The following is a 25923-nucleotide window of genomic DNA, read 5'->3' on the forward strand; positions in this document are numbered from 1 at the left end:
AATTTGTATTTAAATCGTGTCCTCTGTTTTGTGTTAAATATCAGTCCACTAGAATTTTTTAAAACTTTAACAGAACTGTTAATCTGTTTTAATACTAACACAATTTTGAAACAAAGAGTAAATACTCTCTCTAAAATATTTTGGGTCTGTTACCTACTGTTAAACTTTTAAATGTCATATTATAAAGAATCATATCTTATCTGGGAGATGGATAATATATAGAATTTTTTAAAAACTATGAATATAATGTCCAGAAATCTTCTGTGTTGTATAAATACTATTATTGTATACTATTTTTTTATACCCTTGTTTCCGAGGGTCATTGAAATGAAGGAAAATGCTTCCTTTGCCTTCAGTGGTCTTTGGTTTGGCTTAAACTACTGCAAAAGGAAAAGCTATCTGGTGGATATTTCTGCATTTGCTGTAGACAACAATGCTCTAAATTAAATTTCTCTTTTATTATGATTTCTAACATAGTCTACAACCAGTACTAGTACTTATTTTGCTTGAACAGAGTAAAACCTGATCTTTCAAGAAGCTATGAGAGGATAATTCAACTTAATCTATGTATTATACTATGCTATCATAATCTATGTACCCTATGAATAACGTAGCTTATGGAAATGACTGACATGAACCCCAGCAAAACTCTTTTATATTTTGAGAAACCTTTGTTAGGTTGCCAGTACTTTGTATTTTTAAATGGAATAAATTTGATATAAATATATCAAAGAGAATCCCACAGCAAATCAAAATTAAGATGACAAGTCTATTATTCATGTTTTGGCAAGAATATAAAAATAAACTTTCCCAGTGTATGTCAAATCCTTGTCAAGATATGCACAAGAATAGATACTAAGCTAAAAACATAAAGGGTGCAACTATCACTAAGACCTCACGTGCGTATTATATTTCTTAGTTTTATTTACATTATTCTGGCACTTACATGTTCAAGTTATTGGCTCAAACCATATGTGCTATTCTTGGCATAAACACAGTATAAAATGATTGCTCTGCTTCTGTTATTTTAAGATTTGAGCCATGATTTTGAAGTTCATTCTAAAAAAAAAATACTTTAAACCTCCTTAGTCACTTTAGATCAAATCAATCCTGCCTTAGTTGTTTTCCAGTTTTAGTTTCTGTTCATTTTTTGCTGTTATTACTCCTTTTTGCCTATATGACTTTAAAAATAGTTATGCACTCCTAATTTTAAAATGAGCTTCGGGATGGCATCCATGAATAGTGTTTAGTAAAAATTTGCAACTCCTTCTATTTCAGAACTTCTAAATCATTCATGAATATTGAAGTCTCATGAGATGGGATGATATCATCAACCTTATTTTGCAACAGGGAAACTAAAGCAAGGGGAGTTTAGGTGACTTCCAAAATTCACACATGGGCTAAGTGGCAATATCTATGATGCTATACTGAGTTTCACATCTTTCTGTGTGCTTGAGATACTGAGATTCTTAGATAATCACCCATTTTGGCTCCTATCCAAGTTGATTCACCACTCTTTCTGCATTGCATAAGGGAAACAAACACTGACTATCCAATTGCCGAGAAGAAGAAAGGAAAATCTGAGCCATAAATTGCTGGATACCTGAAGATACAACAGTCTTTTTTAGACTAGGTAGTAACAATTACATACAAGTTTTTATCGCTTTTTAGAATATTTATTTCTCCACCAGAAATATATAACTTCATCCAACAGTCAGTAAAAGCCCATAAAGCCACCAGTTTGGTTATTACAGAACACACCACAGCTTACAGGAATGTTGGCTTTAGATATTCAAAATTTAAAATCAAACTTAGAGCATCTTCAGGTTCACGGCGTAAAACTTTCTAGTTTCAAAACCCCCATAATAACATGGAAAGAGTTGCTGGGCATTGGAATGGGCTGCCCAGGGAGGCGGTGGAGTAACCACCCATGGAGGTGTTTAAGAAGAGACTGGATGTGACATCTGTGCCGTGGTCTGGTTGCCATGATGGTGTTCAGTCACAGGTTGGACTCAGAGCTCTTTTCCAACCCGACTAATTCTGTGATTCTTCTTCTTCTTTTTTTTATTTTTTTAAGATAAAAATAAAAGAACAGGAGCTTTCCTACCAGAGTTCTTCCAGATTACAACCTTCTGCAATGGTATTTTAAGGCTGATATAAACCTACGTCCAACACAAAATACTTTAGGGGAAATTATTTTGAATAATTAAACTTCTGATATTTCCATTAGAAGCAAAGTGATAATTTCTTTTTCTATAATAAGACATAATTTCTCACCTAGGACATACAGTTTAGCTTATGGCATGTCTGATAATTAACCTGAGGAAGACAACACTGTTCCAGAATTTACTGTGTTACAGATACAGTACTAAGTATAAAGTGTTCACAGAATTGACATGTAATCTATAAAGATTATAAAAGAATTGCAGAGTGTTCTGGGCTTATAAAAGAATTGAAGACTATAATAAGAGAAAACATACATGGAAGTTGCTATAATTCAAAGTATTTCTTTCTAGAGGCATGTATAACAACATTGTTCTAAGTACAAGAGTTCAGGGGACATGGATGACACCGTAATACCTTGGCCAGGCAGTGAGAGTCCAGTAGAGTGACTCTTTCTGTGAGTAAATCAGAACTGGAAATACACTGAGAAATACCATCCTAATAAGGAAGGTAAATTAAAGTCAAAGACTCATGACTTCTTGCACAGAACATTTTCCTAAATAAAAAAACAGTCCTACCAACTATTCGCCCCTCTGCTTTCTTTAACCACAATATGAGGATGAGTGATTTACAATATATTGGAGCTGGGTTAGGAAATGGAGAGGATGTTGTCAGGTCTCCCAAAATACATATGAATAGTTAAGGAAACTACACTGTAAAATAAATTGATTTGCTTCACAGGCTCTTGAAATGTCCTCAGGAACAAGCAGTTAACAACTGCCAATCCAGGAATGAAGCAAAATTAGCACTGAAATACTGTCTCATTGTGCACTGTATCTCCTCCTCCAAAGTCAGTGAACTTAGGCTCTCTTATGAGCAGAAGAAAAACTATTTTTGAACAGTAATTTCTCATACTTGAAGGACTGAAGATCTCACCTAGCTCAAGAATCCAATTTTATGAGGTGGAATGGTTTTGTTTTCTTGTTTTCTTGAACTCCCAGACGAGGCTGTGAACAGACAGGTACCACCCATCCTAGGCTACTGCCTGTTCAGGAGCAGGTCTTTGCGGGGTCACAGTTAGGATGTGGACTGTTTTTTGGGTCACCAGTCACATATATAAAAAGCCACTACTTTCAGAACACATACAACTGGTTCCTGACAGGTTACCTCAGGTCAAGTCAAAGCAGCAGGAGTAGTCAAGTAAAAAACTGTATTTATCATGTCAGTACCTCTTGAACCAGAATAAGTTCCTAGGCACACTTGTGCAGAAACCACAGTTAGGGTCAGAGGCTTGAGGCACCACGTCTTATGGAGCAACCCCACTCACTAAATGGCTCAGCTATTGCAGGTTGCCCTTTCTTATTCATTTTTTTTAACTGTTAAAGTGTATTGCTCAAATGTCCTCACCAACACACATCATTTATGATGTAAGATTTTACTGGCAGCTCATCTACGGATGAAGAGTCTGCATTTTACCCTTTAATACCTTCCCCAGGCTTGTTTTGAGATTACAAGACTGAGAGTGGCAGGCCCCTCCATGAGGATGCACCAACACTGTTCATCACCAAAAGAACCCTTTTTTTTTTTTTTTTCTGCTTGTGCCACAACTCTTGCATTTATTTGTGATTAACAGACAAGTTCTTTCTCTCCCCCCAGGACTCAGAAAGGAAAGCTCCCTGTTGGCCTCGTCCAGGCTAACCCTCTGCTGAAGTGAGAGAAATAGGGAATGTCACTCCTTCCCCAGCATCACCTCCTCCCTCACCATTATTGGTAGGAAAACTGGCCAAGTGTGGGAAGGTGGGCAGAGAGCAGTGCAAGACCCATCAGGCAGTGAGTCTGGGTATTTACAAAGCATGGAGCAGACACTGTTCTGCCTCTTGAGCAGGGGAAAGAGATTTTTCAGGACCCAGGAAGAATTTGGGAAAATAGGCAAAATATCATCTTTGATGATATCCTCCTGGATTAGGAGGAGAATTGTGTTCACATCTTTTATTTTTATTCCAAAGAAGACCTGAGTTCTTCTACAGCAAATGTTCAATGCTCTGCTCTGGTTTTCAGTGAAACTTTGCTTAAAGACAATGCTCTTCTGGTGCTTCACGTGCCCACCTAAAGGAAGCAGGGGAAGATAAATTCTCCTCAAAGCCCTAGTCCAAGTCATGGTCCCCTCTCATGAACTAATCAGAAAGCAAGCTTCACTTGCAGGAAGAGATTAACTTCTTTTTTTAAGTGCACATTATTAATAATACCTTGCTTAACCTGGTTATTTCTTTTGAGACAGAATCATTTTTCAAGACTTCTGGAGGATTCTAGAGCAGAGGATGACTAATACACTTGGCATTTCTAAAGTGACTTTAAATTTGGGTATTATTAAAGCCTGTTATTTTCAGATTTGTTTTGAGTCTATTCTAAAATAAGAAAAAAAAATAGAGGTTACGAGCAAATCAGAATAACTAAAGATTTCTCAAGAAAGAAAAGAAGGTTGATGTGATGGAAGAAGCTGAAGAACTCTTCCTAATGGTCTCTACAGTATGCACAAACATTGAAGTAGAACTGTCCAATGTTTTTTTGAAACAAAACCTACTACCTTACTATGACACAGAAACAGATGGGTTAACATTTCAACTAAAGAAACAAAAAATTTCAGCCAAGGGACTTTTACTTGTCTGGAGAATTTTGTAGCCACGGAAATAAAAGGGAAGCAAAATGAGGCCATTTCCAGACCAGGTATGCTGGAAACTAACAACTGATTCTATACAAATGAATCATTTAAGAACAAGGGCCTCTGTTTTGTTTTGTTTTGTTTTTTTCTGAAGGAAATACAAAATCCTTATGATATAGAAATGTTTTATGTGTGATTAATTACTTCCTTAGACAGGTATTGCCTGTGGCTCTGCAAAATAAGGAAATAACTGCTACTTCTTTCTCAGCAAGAATTTAACCAAGCACTGTCACATGAAAAAAAAAAAATTCTTTTATGTCTGTACCCTTAAAAGCTGAGACAGGACAGAAGAGAAAAGTGGGGCCAACTTGCCAAGCAAACAAGCCGGTCAGATGCAGTTAAAGATTAGTCACGGACCTTTTTCCATCAAAAGAATTGGGTACAGGGGTGTGAATAAAGCACCTGGTAGTATACACTGCTAAGTGACAGGAACGACCATTACTGAGATTTATTCCCATAACAGATGACAAATTTTAATCCTCTAAAATAATTCATGAGCTTCAGAAAGTGGGAAGAGTGGAGAAAAGCAATACACCAGGTCTTCCTCACGCTCATAATCAGTAGCAAGGTGGTTAGACATATGCAAACATAAGCACATCTTTTTCTTAACCACTTAAGGACAAAATTTAAAGGAAGACTCTGTAAAAAACCTTTTAATAGGCACAGTCAGTGTAAGAAATCTCACTAGTACACAAGCGAAGCACAATAAGGATTACATGACATTGGATATCTATGAGGAGACTAAATTCCAAAGCACCCTCACAGAAATGCTCCTCTGAAGGAGAAACTACAAGAATAACATCTGACCAGCATCACAGAGCTTTGCAGACTTCAACATGTGCTCATCTAATGATGACATTTTTTCTGAGCATAAGAGTTGGCATTACCAGGGCACTGCATCCCTAAAAAGAAAAAAAAATTGGTACTGCAAGTGAGAAAATACGGTTCTTCAGGCAGAACACTGAAAAATGTCCTCCTTTAGGAAGTTGCACCATATTGCAGCTGGAATCACAATTTGCAGTAAATACGTGCATTTTCAGATTAAGAGTAGCGTTTGGAACCATAGTTTTAAGTGATGAAGTATCATGGAACTTGCATTAACTAATTAAGCTACTAGGAATTCTGACATTACAGTCAGTTTAAAAAAAAAAACCAAACCAGCCAACGCTAATGTTCAGTGCTACTTAAAAAGTAAGTATTCTTCTGTTGTCATGGGCTAGATTTAATTACTGCATTGCAAAGATATTTAGAGATACCAACACTTAAGATTTACCTACAGAGGCCAAATGTGGCACTGTACAGAATTAAATCAATTTCATGGCAACAGTGTGAATCAAAATATTCTAGGAAGGTAATAATAGTCCTCTGTGTTTGGATCAAACATCTAATCCCTTTGGGGGGGAGGACCCAACATTCTTAAAAATTAATTTTTATGGAGTCCTTTAACCTCGCTATCCCTGCTTGGAATCAGAAGTATTAAGTGACACAAGGTTACCTTTCTTACAGACTTGCATTAACAGGTAAATCAAGGGAACGTACAATAACAGGATTTTTGATGGTCCTTTCCAAAGTATGTTTATATTTAGGAAGGTGAAGAAAAAGAAACTACATTTTACCTTTGGGTGTTGGAATTGGTCTCTCAAGTCTATCCACATGACCTAAGGGGTCATTTGAATCTGGAATTTCCATTTCACCTAGGAAGGAATAAAAAGATTTGATTGAATTGAGGTTCTGGGTTAATCTTTCTGTTAAACAGCGTTACACCATTGAGTTCAGCAAACTCACTCAGTCCAGATTCTGCTCCCAAAGTAGCACACAGGAAACATACCCTGACAAGGTCAGGATTTATCCACTGCAGATTAGAAAACTTTACAATAATTTACTTTGTGGATTTGTGTTTGGCAAAGACGGGTAGCACTGAAAACTACTTTTCATTTCTTACCAGAATAAAATTCAAACAGTTTTACAAAGAATGCAAATATTTCCTGTCAGCAGTCCTGGCTTGCAAAATTAAGCAGCACCTCAGCTGTACTGACAGTCTCAGTTGCAAAATGACGTAAGTTTACCTTTGAAGTTACATTACAGTAACTCAGATTCTATTTCCAGGGGTCAGACTCATCATCGCTGCTGACTTTCTTATCCTATTCTCAGCCTCATCCCTAAAGGATATCTTCCACAAATGAAAATATAATGATGTTACTTAAGCATTTCAAAGCATGAGGAAAGGGATAGAGATCTTCTGTCTGTCCTCCTTGTTTGTGTCTAACATATCAGAGCAAGTCAGCAGACAGCAGACTACTTTCATGTTCCTTTGCATTTGTAGGTCTTGCTGAACCCTGACCATTATAAATCAGTTGACCTGTCTACTCTCCCTTTTGAAAATATGATGTTGTAAGGAACAGAGCTGAAATTCTACATCAGATAAAGCTGCAGATGTGCCTTAACTAAAACAACTTCTAAAATTACATCCTTTTTTTTTTTTTTTTGACCTTTTCTAATTTACATTTAATTGTCAAAATTCTTTATGACTTTGGGATGTCACCAAGAGAGCACATAAATCTAAGGTCATCAGAATCTAAAGTGAAAGATCTGGGGTTTGTAGATCTGCTAGGGGTGTCCACTCTATTGTTTTGGGTAAAATGAAACTAGAGAAAAGGCTCTCTCTCTTCCTTTTGTCCACATTACCCTTTCTCCAAATTACACCCTACAACAATACTTTGACTGCAAGTCACAGTGATAAGATACAAGTAACACCATCCCTATCTTCCGCCACATTATGAAAGAAGAAAATAACTGACACTTGTTTGTTTCCCCTTTAGTCTTTTACCCATTATTTGAGAACAGATTTAGCTAACTTGCCTTTAAGTCTACAAGGTGAAACACAGAAATTGAAGACATTCTCTACAACAGCCCGGGTCTGAAAGTATCTATTTTGTCACAGTCCTGCCTTCTTACCAGTACTTCATCTCTCCCTTCATCTCCCACTGCTCGAGGTTCCTTGCCTGACACTAGTGCAGATTCCACTTGATTTGTGTGCTTATTCCCAGACACCCCAACTAGAGTGATGGTGAAGAGGGTGTTGTACCCTTGGTAACACACTCTTTCAAACTGGAACAGCCAAGGCTTGGACAGATATCATCTTCTGCCACTCCCAGCACTGGCCACTGGAAATGAGAGACAGTATTCGTCTGCGGGCTGGAGGGAGAAATGGAAATGGGTGGCCAAGCTGGTGACATCTTAAATTGCCGTTGTAAATCCCACTGCAGTGTGTCTTCGTTCCCCTGAGGGCACAGTACAGACTTAGTGCCTGACTTTTTACTGTGCGGAAGTTTTGCTGATTTGTTTGATTCAGTGTGAAACAGTGAATGCATGACAGGCGTATTCTGTCAAATTTCAGCAGAGATACATAACATCCTGCTCCTACCAGGGGGCAGCAAGGCAAGTTCACTTCCATTCCCTGGCTCTTGGTTCCTCTGTGTCACACAAGAGGTTTAGAATGGGACAGCAGCATTTAATGGGCACAAGGAGGATAAATTCAAGACAAGACAAGTAACTAAAAGAAGAGTAGGAAAACCAACTGGCTTTTTAGTCCACAGGCACCTGCACTTTGCTTATCATAATCCACCAGGACAGAACACTTTTAGGGACACTTGGTTGCTCAGCACTCAGATCTCTAGACTCCAGACTGTCCAAGATCTGAGCGGCACTTCTGGTTTAATACCATGTGTTCAACTTTAAAATAATTGTTCCATTCCTTCAGTAGTTTAGTGGGGTTTACAACAGGAAAAGATGCTGGAAGTTCAGATAAATGAGCATAGAAAAGTTTTCCTCTCTTATCTCTCCTCCCCAGCCTCATCTCTCTTAATTTTTTAAAGTTTTTCAAAACAAGGATGGAAAGAAACAAAAGCATTTGCTGATTTGGAAAAATTTTCAATAATAGTTTTTTGTGATTTACTCTTTACTTGATATGTTTCTGCCTGGAAAAAAAACATTAATCTCCAGATGTGCTTTACCAGAGAACAATTACAAAACATAGGTGATATCTATTATCAAAGTCTCCAAAACCAAGTAAAATTAAAATTAAAATAAAATAAAATTTAAATTTAAATAAAATTAAAAATCTTTTGTGTACTTTGCAAATTACAAATACAAACCAGATCCGTCACTAAAAGTTGCTTTTATGAAAGAAACATGTATATTCCACTTCCACCATATTTAGGACAAATTCTTTAATCCCAAAAAGCTTTAATCCCAAAGTTTCTGTACCACAAACTAAACCACCAAAAGTTATTATCAATATGAAAAAATTAAGCTTTTCACACCATAAATGCTTCTGTATAAGATAACCAACAAGTCACTACAACAAAATAAAACCTTTTCCTCTTGCACTAAACAGGATTAAAAAATCCTAAAGTCAAGAGCTTAAAGGAAAAACCTGTGTATTCCTGTTGAATATTATTCTCAGTGCTTTCTGATTTTGCATTACTAACTTAGTATGTTTTTCCTGCTCTGTATGAATCCACGGTGTTTACTTCAACAGCTAATAATTCGTGTCATTTTTTCTTCAATTTTCCTCACTGTAGTACAGATGCACCCCTGATCAAGTGCCACCACCAGCTTTCTGCAGTTTTATTCTTGTTTGAAGTCTCCTACACAACTATGCTCCTGCCTACACCTGATTTTTAACTTACGTCCCTTTTCCCACGTTGTTTAACCAATATTTCCATGAGGGTATTCCATTTTGCTTTTCTTCTTCCTATTTTCTGTATGTTTCCCTGGCAGGATATCTATGAGCTGTTTCACTGCCTGGAGAGGGGAAAAAATCCACGAAGTAACTTTAAGCGTCCGACTTTCACTGTCAGTCTTGATCAGTGAAAAGCCAGTGCTAGAAAAGACATAATTGTTCATTAAACTGATTTTAGATGCCACAAAGATCAGATAGTCACCTCTTTTTATATCTATAACACATGCAGCATTGTCATACAATGGGAAAAAAGTAGAGTTGCAAAACACAAAACTGGCAAAACAACAGCACTACTGTTATTAAAAACTAATAAGAAGAAAAGTGCTCAATATTTGAACCTTAGATGTGATATTACCAACTCACGCTGGCAGTAAGTATGCTCCCATACACTGGGAACACTGAACAGTGTGTACTGTTGAGGCTCTCTCATCTCAAAAAGGGTACAGAAGAGCTGGAAGAGTTTCAGAGAACAGTGAGAATAATTAGTCATAAGCCAGGTTTTGCACAGCTGCTAGGATTTGTCTCTGAGTTCAGTGACAGTAAGGGTCTGAGGAGTCAGGAGAGTATTAGAGTGGATGGACCTACCTCTCAGCAAAAGAAATGGCAGTGTTAGAAAAAAATAATAATCAATTTCAAAACAAAGCTAAAACAAGGTAAAGTTTTCTCAGACAAGATATAGTTGGATTGAGGGCAGAGTTCACATGGGCTACAGGTGAGAGTGGGCAAATTCATTCAGACTTATCTCACAGAAATCCCATGTGGGTAAGGAAGTCCATGAGTTCAAAGGAGCTGGAGGCTGGGTAAATATCCAGCACAGAGTAGTACTACATACCTAGACCTCTTTACACTTTTACTTCACCACTTCATTTTTGTTGCCATGTGAACCAAGACACAGCATTGCACAGATCTCTCATCTGCTCCAGTATGGTTGCTCTTTTATTTTTCACTTGTATATGTTCTCTGCTCAGACATTAAATGTATCACTGCTTATTTCTGAAAACCCACTTCTTCAATTTATATTTGCAGTGGGAGAGTGAGGTAGAAAATATCATGAGTGCCTTGTCCTCCATGCACATTGTATGACCAGATAAGACTTCAAAAGAACCAGAACTCAGCCTGAATGCCAGTTGCCAGCATGGGACAGTGTATGTGCCAAATGTAGATACCCAGGAATATCACTCTTTTCAGGGAACACACAGTCAAGTAAAACGCAGATGCTGTAAACAGTAACGCTTTTAAACTTCTCACCCACACACAAAAGATTTCTTAACTTTTCAGGGCAATAAAGGAAGCTATTTCAACCTAAGGAAATTGCCATCTCCAAAAGAGAAACCATATTTAAAAACCGATGTTCTACAATTTTGATGTACAAAATACATTCTGTTCCTTTGACTTACTGCAGCAAGAAGAAAACACATGATACAGAAAATCCTTTTCCAGATTGTATATAAATAGTTATCTCTTGTTTTGTCAATCCTCTTCTCCTGAAAATATGACAAAGATTTGCTTACTGACAAGGTCCAGCACACTGCTCTGTTTCAGGCACCAGTGACCAACAAAATACAGAAGCAAATATCCAGTGTTATTCAGACAGGGATGTTCTTTTACAATTTTCAAAACTATGTTGCCCAGCTGATCACAGTATCAACTCACAGGGCATACACCAGTCATCATAAAAGAGACGAATTTCTCCCTCTGAAATGGTTATTAGTTCACAGCTCATTCATTACTTGAGAGGTAACTGGAATAAACAGATTCCAAAACGCTCATGGCCACTAAGCAGACACCAACACAGTGCATTAATCTTCATCAAAAAGCCTGTCACAAGGAGGTGGTTACCATAATTGATACCAGGGACAAACCAAGGCCTCAGCCTCACACAGGAAGAGTGAAAACAGGAGCCAGGTATTTTCAAACAGAGTGGGCCTGATTTAGAACAGTTAAGGGCTGGCTGATGCAATGACATGCAATGTTAATAACTGCCTTTCAGTTCTTGCAGAGCGCAGATGAGATCTTAAAAGATGAGAAGTTGCACAAACATTTCCTATTATTTATTAAAAAGAGTAAAAAAAGGAGTGCCAGAGAATTATAGAGCTATCAGCTTAACTTCAATTCCTGGAAAAATAATGGAACAAAGAGGTTATTTTTAAGCATTTACGATAAAGCAAAGAGATGAGTAATAACCAAAGTAGAAGCCAACGTTGACTTGGCTTACATGGATTAGAATTGAACATAAGTCAACAATCAAAAGCTGTTGCAAACAAGGCAGATTTCATACCAGGAGACCTAAACAACAGTAATCTTCCCCATCTACTCAAACCTAGTAAAGCCCTGGACTGTTTTTTCAATTTCTTGTGTTCCATTGGAAGATGGGTAAGAGTAAAACTGAAATGCTGTCACTAGCACCATGAGGATATTCTACAAACTATGGCTAACAGAAAGAAAAAATAATGACTACTACACCTGCTTAGTCTGAAGAAGATTAACCATTGATTCAGGGCTAGTATTCTTCAAATACAAAGGTCTCAGTGAATGAAATTTTCCAGGGTGGCAGATTTGGCAACCATCTATTTTATATATGACACTGCACAGGTAATAGCTACTTCTTATCCCAGGGTGAAACAGGATCTTTTCCAGTCTCATGATTCCATGAGTTAAACAACCATCTTTGTACCGCTGTATTTTAAATCCCAAAGCTTACAAATAAATCCTTCAACACTAACAATTGCACAGAGCTACAATTAGGGAAACTGCAGATTTTTGTTCAGAATTTTCTTCCACTCGTCAATAATCCTGTTTCTGTAGCTGAAACCATTTTCTGATTTAAGCAGCAATATGCAACCTTTGCTTCCTGCGTCTGTAACCTTTTACTCGGGTTCTAACTTTCTTCCAATAACATAAAGCTCCCAAACTCTCTCTCTTCAGCCTAATACCCTCTAATATTCTGTTCTTTTCTTCGTAAAACTTTGTTGACCTTCTGTCAATTACTAACCCCTGGAACTCCCAAACAAAGGGCCCACTGTACCCTTTGATTCAGCTGCCAATCTGATTACTTTGGCTGGGGGAGGCAGGCTGCTTGGGTTGCTGAATTAGGGCCTTTCATTGAAATTTCTCTTTTCCAACATCTGCAGCCCCTGGCAACCAATTGCAGAGTGGGCTTGGCAGAACTGTAAAGGGTGGTGAATAGTCTACAAAAGATGCAGTTTGTAGCATAAAATCAGTGCGCCCCTTTCATAGTGGTGGCAGATTAGAACCTTCATGGCACACGTTGCTTAACTGCTGCAGCTTCACATAAAAATAGCTGAAGGTGGGGGAAAAAACCTTCACTTTCTGTTGCAGTTGCCCCGTCGAGCTAATTGTGAAGTCTGCAAAACAGTCACTTCTTGCCTTGTTACCAGCTTGCAAAGCATACTATTCACAGGACAACATGTTAACTAGTTAAATTTAAATTTATTCTTTAGCTATCAAAAAATTCTTTAAAATTACTTTCAGCTAAATTCATAATGGTAAAACGTTCTCGCTATGAGATCACTAGAAAGGGAGTAAACTTTTCTAAGCCTGCTCTGTTACGACATCAAAATAACTTTAAATAAATATGTTTAAAGTCAAACAACACCAGCCTACAAGTCACAGAACTACAGAAAGCTGGCCGAAAACACAGACAAGAAACCCTTTACAAAAGCCAGTGTTGAGTTATACAGAATAAATTCCCCACATTTATAAGCATTCCTTGTTAAAGCAAACACCTTGTTTCATTAGAATTTTCCCCTCTTTAGATTTTTTTTCTATTATACCTCATAGCTATTTTGAAATGTTTTCATTTCAGTAAGTATCAGGAAAAACAGTCTGCTGCAAAATGTGGGAACTACACTACAGAACAAAAGCAGATCAAAGGTTTATGATCTGTAGCAATAAAAGAGCTTCTTTATTTGGACAGAAAATTTATCATTGACTTAAAATAAAATTCCAAACTAACAAAATGTTAAGCCACCTTCATTCTGCATGGTGAAGACTTGTTTCTCAAACACATGTTAACAGAGATGCAAAATTCTGCATTTTGTCAGATAAAGCATAAAGAGGGAATCTGTATATTGCATTAATCTCTGTTTCTGTGAATGTTTGTGTTCACAGACTCATCCAGGATAGACAAGTGGCCTGATTTGGAAAACTAGGTCTCCAGTGCATGATTGAAAAAGCACCTCATATATTTCACAATGTTCCTGCAGGAACTTCTTCATTTAATAAAACCATCCTTATTAACCCATCATCAAACCACTCTAAAACACAGTGAAAGAAATCAGCTAACCATCAGCACAGAATTGCAGAGAAGGAATGAGTCTTGATTTTCACAAAGAGCTGCAATGAACCTCCAAAACAGAAAAAAAAAGCATGCTGAAGATGCAGTTTATCTTCTTAGTCATCAGCCAGGCGCCTCAGCAAGTACTATGAAGTCAGTGCAAAAAGAACAAAATTAGATAAGTCATTTAAAATATTGTTAATAGGGATTCAAACACAGACTTTAATGAATACCTTGATTTATTTTAATGTCTCATACTGTTAAAGCACATTTTACATTAACCACACAGCTGCATTTTCAATTGCACTGCCAGTCTTAATCTTTTCATTACACAACCCTCATCATAAAGCTTTGCTATTAAATAACTTAGATTCTTTCTCCTGCAGCTCCTATTTGCCACTTAAAATGAGAGTTCAGAAATGCTAGTGAGACAAGCGAAAGATAAAGATTTATTCAGAATTTCAGTCATAGAGGAACCCTCATTAACAGCTGTCAAAACATTACAGTAAAACAAACAGCACCCATGGAAAAAAAAGAGACTCATTTTGAGTCACCATTTTCAGTGCACAAGTTCTAAAGACAATAAACTTTGGATTACAAATTATTCTATTAGTCTACAGTCAAAACACTCTGATGAAGTTATAATAAAGGCCAATTCCTCTTATTTTACAATGCAGAGTGAAGAACACTTAACAGGAACCCAGCCTCCACAAAGGACTATCCAAATCCTATTTTCAGTTCTTAGGACTTCCTGCAAAGTCCTAGCCAAGTCACCTTAGGCCAAATTAGAAAAGCATTTGATGCCAAAAGATGCAGACAGATGTCTACGAGGACTTTCAAAAGCATGTGGGCACCTGAACCTCATGTCTGCAGTAAATATCCCTTAATCTTTTGTACCTCAGTTGCCCAGGGGGTGAGAGGGGGAAAGGTTAGTGCCCTGAAGTGGTTCCCAGTGCAGCTGCACGAGTGTTTGAGTCAGCACAAGGAAAGGAGCAGCATGGAAGCAAGAAGCTAAGACAGAGAAAAGGCAGGAGAGAGTTTTTTTTGATGACTGTGGTGATTTATGCCACTACAACTGATCACAGAATTCTAGACTTAAACCAGTGGCAGAGGAGCCCGACAGTCACAGCACAGCACTGGTTTTGCTCTTAGTCAACAAAAGCGAAGCGTAAAGCACTATTTGGAAATAAACTGAGATGTAATTATGCCAGTAAAACTGTCCTGAATGTTTAATAACTAAGAATTAAACCAGAAATGCGTTTCAATGTAATTTCTAATTTGGTAACAATGGAACTAAGTCTACCAGCTATCACAAGCATAGCTTTTCTGTGCAACTACATGTTTTACAGTCCAAGACAATATACTAGGGAGTATTTAACAGCATTGAATCATAGAAAAAAAAAAACACAACTAATTCTGGATTTTGTAACAAGTGGTCTTTGTTGGTAGTGCATTATGCTTAAAAAAAAAAAAAGTAAAGCAATTGTGGGTACATTCCAGAGCTCTTCACCATCTCAGTTGTAAAATCACAGTTTAAACACAACCAATAGAAGCTCTGAACACACCTGCAGTAGCTCAAAGAACACCAAGCAACATGATAATTATCCATGGCATTATTACATGATTGATTATTTTAGTGCTTCTGGCTGTGAAAACAAAATAATCTCAACCAAAAGGTTGAAAATAATCATGATTTACGAGTATAACACTCCATCAATTGGTACAAACAATGATTTTCACAGTGCTCTTTTTTTTCTCTGAAAGAAAAAGAAAAAAATTGGAATCCAAAAATGCCAGTCCTGTTGGCAGCCTTGGGCTGAAATGTTTAAGACTCCAGTCCAGGAAAACACCCCTAGTCGGACAACCACTTGAAAATTGGCTTATTTCTAAGCACACTCTTAAATGCTTTCCTATATTTTGAAACAAAATGACAACATTAATCTTCTTCAGCCTAAGTGGTAAAATAAAAACAGCACAGATCCCAACTGGGTGTAGCAGCATACAGCAGAAGTTATTACTTATCATAATGATTATTCTGATCATTCATAGTTTAACAACTATGGCAGAAGAACTGCTGGAAGTGTAAAAAAAGACATTCCTACAGGTTGTTTAGTTTTCACTCCCTAATTGCATTTCAGAAACAGGAATTGCAGCAGTCTTGGGAGGTAGTGAGGTTACAGCCAGCCATTCTCCTCTCTGGAAAATAGTGAGAGTAAACAGCATGTTCATAACAGTCAGAGCACTTTTTGAATTACTTATGGGTAAGTATTAGAAACATCTTCCTGACCAAAAGGATACAGTGGAGACCAAAGAATAATTAATTCTCAAACCCTAGTGCCTGATACTAATTTGAGAAACCTGAGCACCCGTGCAGGACACCTGGGTAATCAATACTTTAAGAAACCAAGGCTGGCAAGTGAGCCAATAATAGGGAAATATTAATCCTTAAATAAAATCATTAAATAGATTCTGATGTTTTCCTATCACCAAGAATCATATTTTTTAAAGACAGAACTACATAGAAAGTTATGCTGGCTATTCTGAAGCTTTACTTAAGCACCTAGGATTTGTCTCCCCTAAGTCAGAGTTCAATGGGATCTTACAAAATTACACTGCTAAAATTGACATCAAATACTGCATTCTAAGAGAAGCAGCTGGTCACTAATAAAAATTACTACAGGTTTTGCTCATGACCAGTAACAAAAATAAGTTAAGTATACTCAATTATATTGTAAGAGAGGGCAAATTTCTCTTTAACACAAAGTATTTTGGTTTCTAGATGAAGAGTTTAAAATTTGTAATTTTCTGGTAGTTCTGGAACTGGAAGTTCTGTTTATAATGAGTAAATAGCTGTGGCCTATGTACACAAAAAACATTAATTCCTCTTCCCCAGTAATGAGCACAGCTTGTACTGATGGCTGTGGAGCAAGCTGGGAGAGAGCAAGTCGGTATGCAAGTGGTGTGGCCAGGCAAGTCTCCAGTGAGCACTCCCAGCCCTTTCGACCTGATCAAATATTGTTGGTGGCTAAACATCTGTGTGTGAGCATGTGCACGTGTGAACACGCGCCTCTGTGGGTAGAAAACAGAGGACAAAGTTAAGAAAGGATGCCAGGATGTAAAGGAAAATAGCTCCTCATCTATATTTTAGCCATCGGAAAAATGCAAACCAGCTATTCTAATGGAAAGTTTTAAAGGTATGTTATTCATTTGTTTTAGTAGGATTTCCTCCACTTCACAGTGTGGGGTTATTATTCAAATAACACTACTAATAAAGTTTAAGTAATATTTACGTCTCTTCATTTGAGAGTAAATATCTAAACCACAAATTATTTAAGCTGACAAACTGCTCGTTGAATCTACATAGAAAATACCTTCTTCCTACCACAGAATCTGTTTGGCTTCTTGGATTACAACTGAATGAGTACAGTGAAGTCATAATGCTTCTGCTGTCTGCTCTGAAAGAAACTCTCTTTCTACTGTTGTTTAAACTACCTTTTCTGCTACAGAGGGGAAAAAAAGCTCAGATGCTTAAGTGGACTCTGATACAGTTCCTCTTTGATATTTCACTAACAGAGCTAAGCAAAACTTATCTGCATGAGAAGAGATGGGATATTATCATTTGCTCATGTTCTTTTCAAGAACAATACTAAAAAAAGAGCAGAGCCCTGAGGTGGAAAACAGAGTGTGCAGAGTGCTTCCAGGTGTGGATACACACTGTATTCAGTGGGTGGACAGTGAAACTAAACTAAATTAACCAAATGAAAGCCTGGTCACAGTCTCACTGACACCAGCCAGCATGGCCATAATGATGCACAGGAGCCCCTTTCTGCTGTGCCTGCCTGAGGGCAAAGCAGTGACCAGCTTCTGTAACCCAGCAGTGCAGAGGACAGCACAGGCATGCACTCATCAGCAACCAGGCTCAAAGCACTTGGCAGTTTCCACACAATTCACCTATTTCCCCATGCCAGGAAGGAATTTCCTGAGCTCCCAGTTTAATAACTGCAGCTGACGTGCATCACAAGATCAGCCCTAACCATTGTATTGGTATTTTGTTTCAGCTGCAACATTCAAGGTGGCCACACTGCCATGTTAATGAGTTCTAAAGGAATACTTGGGTAAAGGGCAGAGTACTTTCTAAGTTATATCTTCCCCATCAAAGAGCTCTGAATCTTACACATCTGAACTCCTATTTTACAAACTACAAACTTGGGCACCTTTTTGATACTGTGATGGCAGGACTGACATAATTTTTTGTATATCACACAGGTCGATCTTGCTTCTAAACCATAAAAAATACTGTGGCTGTAAAACACCTGTTTCCATGGCATGCAAGTGGGAAACAACACACACAACCTAATTTTACACTGCAAGGTTAACTTGTGGCACTGAGTCACAACCTCAAGTTCTCACTTACATATTGAACAGATCTTGTCAGTCACACACAACCACAGCCGAGATTTCATAGACATGTTTTCAGAACAGTACTCACTAGAAGTGACAGCCTCTTATTTTGAACAAAGCCAACGAGAAGCTCACATCTGTGAATAAACTACTGCAAATATGATCATAGATGGGAGTGGAAGAGGCTGTGTGGAACCAGTCACATTTACTGCTGGAAAACTAGTTGGTTCCAGCCCTGAAGTGCAAAGCACACAGAAGACAACAGTGACTGCATACAACTGCCAAATATGCTGGTCTTCACTCCTAACACTTCTGAGACATAATGCTGATTCCTCAGCTTTGGGATTGAAAAACGTTGTGTTTTAAGGAAGAATAATTCTCTTCACAGTGAGAATTTAAATTAGCCTATACTTATATTCTGTTTTCACACGTTTTATTATGTTTCAACATTTCAAAATATGTATAGCAAGTATTCTGCTCAGTTCTAAATGTTACTTCTATAACTGATACATTCCCTTGCAAACACTATTTACTTAATCAAAGTGGACAGATGTGGTTTTCATTATGCTTAAGCAAATATTTGCTCAGGTATTACTTACCTGTGTTATACCAAAAAGTTTTGCAAGCAAAAGCTAACCACGGCAGGCTAAATGTCCTCATATCAATTCTTTGTAACAAGTGTGAGCAATTGCCAATAAATTGTTCCAAGCTTATAAGCAGTTGCCTTCCATTGTGCTAGCCATGGACAGCTTTCAAACTGTGTTACCTTCAAAATATAGGAAAAGAATGCTAATTCTAATAAGCAAAAGAGGATGCTTCAACCAGAATACATCTGTATGCACAACAATCAAAGCGGTCACTATAGCAGAGAATAACATTCAGAAATGAATGATCTTAGGTACCTGCAGGCATCTGAAACTTTTGTTGATAATGAAGCTGCAATGAAAGTGTCATTTTTTGTGTGGAAGCAACATTTCATAGCTGGAACTTACTGCACAGCATAAAGACTGAAAACTGCTAAGCCTAAGAGGCAACTTTTTAAAGGGAAATGCTCTTGTTTATTCTCAATACTGGATATATTTGAAACTGGGTTTCCTCTGGTATTAAAAAAAGAAGTAGGATCAAATATTTCCTTCCCTCCTAGTACATGTAGTCAAACCACTTTCCCTGCACTGTGTGAATTTCCCAGGTCTGACTGGTGCAGAGCCCATCAGATAATTACGAGCTTGTTCTGCACTACTACACAGCTGTGATCTGTGGTATTCAGCACAGCAGCTGATTCAGGGAGGGAGCTGCCAGAAATGGAGAGGACAGCAGCCCGAGCTCACGTGGACAACTGAGGGGTTCAGTCAAGATTGAAAGGAGCCAAGCTGCAGGAGTGACAGCAGCACGCCTGGTGGGGCTGGATTGAAGAGGGAAACACAACAGCACAAGACAGATGGCTGGCAAGGTGACTTGGAAGCAGAGTGCATTTCTTCTCACTCATCTGACCACTTTGCTGTCCACACTAGTCAAAATTAATATGAGGCCAACAGTTTGTTCACCATCAAAAGCATAGACTACTTGTTATGAAATAAACCCAGCTGGCTGAGTTTAACTTGGAAAAGCTTCACAGCAATAGAAATAGTTATATAAAGACTGCCTGGGATCTCAGCCTCATTTATGGTAAATAACCTTTACATGATAAAAGACTACCACAAAAATTAGCAACCATTAGCTATCTTTGCTGGCAGTTACTGAGTTGCCATCATTAAAGTGGTCAGAGTGATCTGTCATGGTATGGAAGACCAAGAAAGTTTAGCATGTATGCATCAGTTTAATGAAAACAGAGCTTTTTGTTCTCTGGTACTATCAGGCATCAATTTCTCAGCACTTATCTGTTTAAAATGCTGGTTATTTAAATCTTTTTTTTTCCTTTTTTTTTTGGTGAGCATCTAGCTTCTCCTCCTCACTCTTTGAGGTATGTGAGAATCTGCAACTTTCTATAAAAAAATTCAACTACAGTCAAATTTTTAAATCTTGGTGGAGTACCTGCATTAGGTAGCAGTTACTGTGTTAACTAATGGTATGGAAGTTTATTTTTCCTGGTATATATGAGTGTTCCCATGTTTCAGGAAAACATTTAGGAGATTCTGTTCAAAGCAGGAAGCAAGATGCTAACCACAACCTAACCATTACCCATCTGCCCTGTCACTGAAGAAGAGCGCCTCTGAAAAAACTGAAGTGTTTATTTGCATGCCCTGCACTTTCTCTTGGTAGGTATGAAATTAAGAATACACTGCAAAAAAGCTTCTCTGGATCTTCCACTACGTCCACTACTTACTTACTGCCTCTCAGGCTTTCTACAAAGCAGCCAACATGAAAGAGACTGGGTGATTTACAGTCCAGCTCTATGTAGATAAGATCTGGTCAAAGATCTAAAACAAAACAAAGAACTCTGTATTACTCTTGGAATGGATTCCCAAATATTTAAAACTACTATGACCCAGAAAGCCAGTCGATTGATATATTGCCCTCGACCTTGTCATTCCTGGCTAGTCTGTTTTGCTTTGCTCTGTCTCTGTATTCTGTCTCTCGTATATATTAATCTGAAATATCTAACCCCTCTCATTTGATAAAGTAAGCACTGTACAGATAATAAGTTATTAAGTGCTCCACTCAGTTACTTGGCTGCCCATGGGTATCTCCTGACTATGCAATATGGCAGAGACATCATTTTTGCTAGTGTCACAATTCAGAAGAAAAATATCACTACAAAAGCCTAGTAAGATGCCTCCTAGGCTAATGGAAGTCATACCCAAAATATATTCTGAGAATATTCATTTTGTATATTTATTCTGCGAAATTATATTATTATTTTCCTTTTCTCCTACTTGGAAAAAAATGAACAGTCAATTACTTTATTCATCGAAAAAGAAAATTCCTTCTATATTTATAAACATAAATATCTCCAATAATACCAAAAGTTAGCCAAACTGCGGGAAACCTTATTTATAACACAAGGTAAACGAACTCAATTTTCTCCATATTCTTGCCTCACTAACATGACATCCACCACTCTTCATGACAGAGAGAAGCAATGGTAAGCTTGAACACACAAGCATAACTTGTCAATCTAAATATATTAAATGAACAGAAAGGATTTTTATTGTGCATATAGAAGAAACAAAATAGTCTGCATTACATATATATATTTCTCCCTCTGTTTTTCTCCTCTTTTGCACAAAGACAAGGATACAAAAAAATTGAAGCCGTCCCTGCAAAACCTGTGAAAGAATCGAAATTTCGCACCTCATGCAGAAATTGAAAAAGAAGTCAGGACTGGGTACCTGGCACTGCAATTCTTGCATGCTTACAACTGGTCATAGGAGTTTGAGAAAACAATAACAGATGAAGTCCTTAACTGGCGTGAAATCCTTTCCTGGAAAAGGTTTACCAAGTGGCAAAAGTAAGATTAAATTACAATGATGAAGAAGGGCATTCATAGATTGCAAAAGTCAGCTTTGAAGAACACATATCCTTGCCACAGCACTGCCACTCAACTTCTGGTAGTCACAGAAGGACTGAATTCATTTACCACAATCCACCTTCCCACCCACTAATTACCATGAGACAAAGGCTACCGCAAGCTTTCCAGGTACTTGGCTTGGCAGGAGTTTGTGAAATTACTTCATATACAAAAGAGGTAACACACATACAGTATTATGTTACTGTAACAAGGATTTTAAGCAGATTTTAAGTGACCTTATTGGCCTGAGTCATAAAACGGTAATTCTTAGCGGACTTACAATTTATGGTATTTGACATGAGCAACAGCCCCTTGCTTGCTTTAGTTACTAAAAGAGGCTATAGCACATTCTGATTTATTGCATTCTGAATCCTACATTTTTAATTTACTTTTTAGAACAGATTTATAACAATGCTATTAACAGAACTCCAGTACAACATCTGCAAGCAAACCAATAAATTAACTCTGTCATATGCATTTTGCGTTTCAAATAATGAATCCAGCACTCAACACCAACATCAAAGTGCTAGTGTATCAACTACAGTCATGCTATCAGCTAGGGTAATATAAGATCCAGTTATGACAGTTCACTGCTAGTTTGTCTAATGTGGTATATTAAGCAAAATCATTTATCACAGGATTCAAGCATGATTGAAGTACTGTAGTTTTCCCACATTCAAAAGTACTCAGAAGTAGATGCTTAGCTGCAGTAATGCTTAACACAGGAAAAGATAGTAAGGTGAAGCCTTTGTGTTCCAATATTGAGAGAAAAAAGCAACACTGAAGAAACAGATGGTCCCAGTCCATTAATACATGACTCCGTGGCGGGTGTCACCACCAATATTTTGGCAATGGGACAGCCTACACAGAACCAGGCATGCTGGTATCAGATGGGATTCACCTCAGAAGGGGAAGACAGTCTTTGCCCAGGAGCTAGCAGGACTTACTGACAGAGCTTTAAACTAGACGTGATGGCTCTCGATCCCCCTGTGTTGGAAATCAGGCGAGGAAGGCAAGAGACTGGCATGGCTGAGTAGGGAGGCAACTGCTGCTCAGACTAGAGGGTAGGAAGCAAATGGGTAGGAAGTGGAAGCATGGACAGGTATCCAGGGAAGAGTATAGGGACCATGTCCAGTTGCATAGGGATGAGGTCAGGAAGACCAAGGTGAAGCTGGAGCTGAATTTGGCAAGGGATGCAAAGAATAACAAGAAGGGTTTCGACAGGTATATGAGTCAGAAAAGGAAGGTCAGAGAAAACACATTCCCCCAGCATTTCCACCATTCCCTATAAGCAAGGCTGACTAACTGGTAACAATGGAGGAGGAGAAGGCTGAGGTACTCAGCAAGTTTTTTGCCTCAGTCTTCACTGTGAACCTCTCTTCCCACACCTCTTGAGTCCATGGTCCACAAGACAGGGACTGGGGGAGCAAAAGTGCCTCCCACTGTCAGAGAAGATCAGGATTGTAACCACATGTGACTAACCTGTTTTAATTCTGTACCTTTACTCAGTACCATAGCACAGAATCTTGGTAGTTTACAACTGCTTGTGTAGTCATTCTCAGATTAACTCACAGTAAGGCAGGTTGTAGCCAGATGGGGTTCCATCCTGCATCAGGGGAGGTTCAGGTTGGATATCAGGAGGAATTTCTTTACTGAAAGTATTGTCAAGTATTGGAACAGACTGTCCACGGAGGTGGTGCAGTCACCATCCTTGGAAGGGTTCAAGAAATGACTTAGTGCTATGGTCTAGTTGATCTGGTGTAGTTGGTCAAGAGTTGGACTCAATGATCTCTAAAGTCTTTTCCAACCTTAATGATTCTACAGTCAATACTGCTTCTGTAAATATTCTAGACAAGAGCCATAAAATACAAACCATTCTCTGTTTATTTACAAAATTCCCAGGAGTAAGGGCACATTTCACCTTGGTAGGCTCATGGTCAGGCAGCCCTCTCTCCCTTTCCCCTCTTTTTCTCCCCTTCTCCCCCACCCAAAGAAACTCTTAACCTTCCTCATGTTTTCACTTCACCGATTTAAGACAAAGGACTTGAACCAACCCTAGTGAAAAATATTTAAAGTTACTGCCCTAAAAAGTTTTGCTCTTATCCAAACTGACCAAATTTCTAAGGTGCAGTTAAGCCATTTTCCACTGTAGATCCCTGAAGTAACAGGTGTATACGTGATTATTTTAGAGTAGAGGGGAGAACTGACCTGGACCCATTTATCTCCCTAGACATGGAGTCTTAAAAACTCAGATCCAAAGGTCTTAAAACCCTCAATTCACAAAGCATAAGAAACAATAAACACCTTTTGGCTTATGATCTAATTAGAAGCACGCTTCTGACTCAATTAGCTTTTAAAATTAAATTTAAACCTTAACATTAAGGAACAAATGTTAGGAACATGAAGGAATAAATTTAAATAAATATTTCTTTCTTTCCTCTTCTTCTTTTTAAGTTTTATCCAAGAAAAAGACGTTTATGACCAGACTTCTCTAAAATGTTGACTCATTACTTATCATGCAGTAGAGTATTGTGCTTTGTTTACAGCACTCCAAAGCTTGAGGCATTTTGTGGAATTTTTTCTGCCAGATGTTGCCCAATTCAAAATTTGTACAGAGGAAAAGAAACATAACAGTCAAGCCCTGCCTTTTGGCAAAATGACAAAATAGACATACATTAAATGTCAGCTTTCTAGAGTTTACATCACTCACACCCCTCAGTCTACAAGGACCTACAAATTACAGCTGTCGAAGTTTTTGCATAACCTAAACTTTCAGCTCTAGAGAACCCTTACTTGTCTACATTTATTTATATTCTTGGTAATGGAGTGGTTCATTATTTATACTAGCTGTTTAAACAGTAACTGGGTTGTTTTAGGAATTGTGCATTTGTGCAGAGATGAGCAGTGCATTTTATGTATCTGAAGGAAATCAAGATTCATCGACAAAAGTAAGTTGAATTAAAACTGTACAATCATAAGAGTAAAATATTTTTCCCTAAAATCTTTTGCAACAGTTTTTGCAAGCAAACAACGCAGATTAAGTTACTTCTCACATCCACTAGTCATGATGTTTGACTGCTAGGATTTAAGATTGTTAGATCTATAAACAGACATTGCTACGTTTGCAAGTCTCCTTTCATTTTTAAAAATGTGTAACTTTGCTCATGTATAAACAGGTCTGGAGACATGTTATGGAAGAGTTATTACCTACACACTAAACAATCTCCTAACTGAACTTAAAAAACGAGCCTGGTGCTCTGCAGACCTTCAAAAATAGAAACGGGTGAACTTTTTCAAATAGGGAGCCTTTTGATCTTGCTCATTCACGGAGTTCACAGGAGTAGCAGAAACTCTTGGATCTCTTATCTCCAGCATTTTGAATGCATGTTTCCTTTCAAAATTGACTGCATCAAGAGAATTGATCGTAGATGCAGGTGACTGGAAACGTGGATAGAGTATGGATTAACGATAGTCCCTATTAATTATATTGCAAAGAGAGCGTTAACATGGGTAGGAATATGTTGCATGTGCATTAATTTGCACACAGTAAATATTAATTTAGATTTTCCTCTTTGGAGTCCCACTCCCCCAGCATCTTTTAAGCATGTACCTTTTAAGAGACAATCAAAAATGTAAAATTTTGAGTAATATTCCAAAAACTAGCTCCAAAAGTTAATAAAGCAGCATTCTAGAGGCCTCATTTCAGACCTTAAAAGACACTTTAAAACAAATCAAGGGTTTCATGCTAAAACACTGGCAGTGACCATGTACCCCACACAAAGGTGAGTGTTTATGACCTTGGCGAGATGGGATTTCCATTCCCTTTAATGAGCCAAGACATCAGACTCACACTCTTAACTCACGCAAACACAGAACCTGCCCCTGGGACAATGTGTCTGTTTCTGCAGAAGCATAGGAAAGTAGGTTGGAGAAGTGGGGGCAGGAAGGGGGGAGAGGTGGAGATGGGGACCTGAGCAACCAGGCCAAGACAATGGCTCTGTGGTTTGGCCAATCTTCGGGCCAGAAGAGAGAGGAAGAAAGCACAACAGTGAATGTTTGCATTAGGAGTCAATGGTGGCACCCCTAGTCCC

General features: G+C 38.0%; 1 protein-coding gene across 2 annotated transcripts in view; it reads right to left on the minus strand.

Annotated features, from left to right (window-relative positions):
- Positions 1 to 25923, minus strand: part of ROR2 (receptor tyrosine kinase like orphan receptor 2) — a 145271-nt gene that overhangs the window by 35757 nt on the left and 83591 nt on the right. For both annotated transcript variants that reach the window (XM_051777419.1, XM_051777420.1), the window contains exon 2: positions 6499 to 6576. In XM_051777419.1, coding sequence (XP_051633379.1) covers positions 6499 to 6576 — 78 coding nt within the window. The remainder of the gene's footprint in view (positions 1 to 6498; positions 6577 to 25923) is intronic.

This window comes from Manacus candei, unplaced genomic scaffold, assembly GCF_025592945.1.
Source record: "Manacus candei isolate 608988 ecotype Guabito, Panama unplaced genomic scaffold, ASM2559294v1 h1tg000010l, whole genome shotgun sequence".
NCBI classification, from domain to species: Eukaryota; Metazoa; Chordata; class Aves; order Passeriformes; family Pipridae; genus Manacus; species Manacus candei.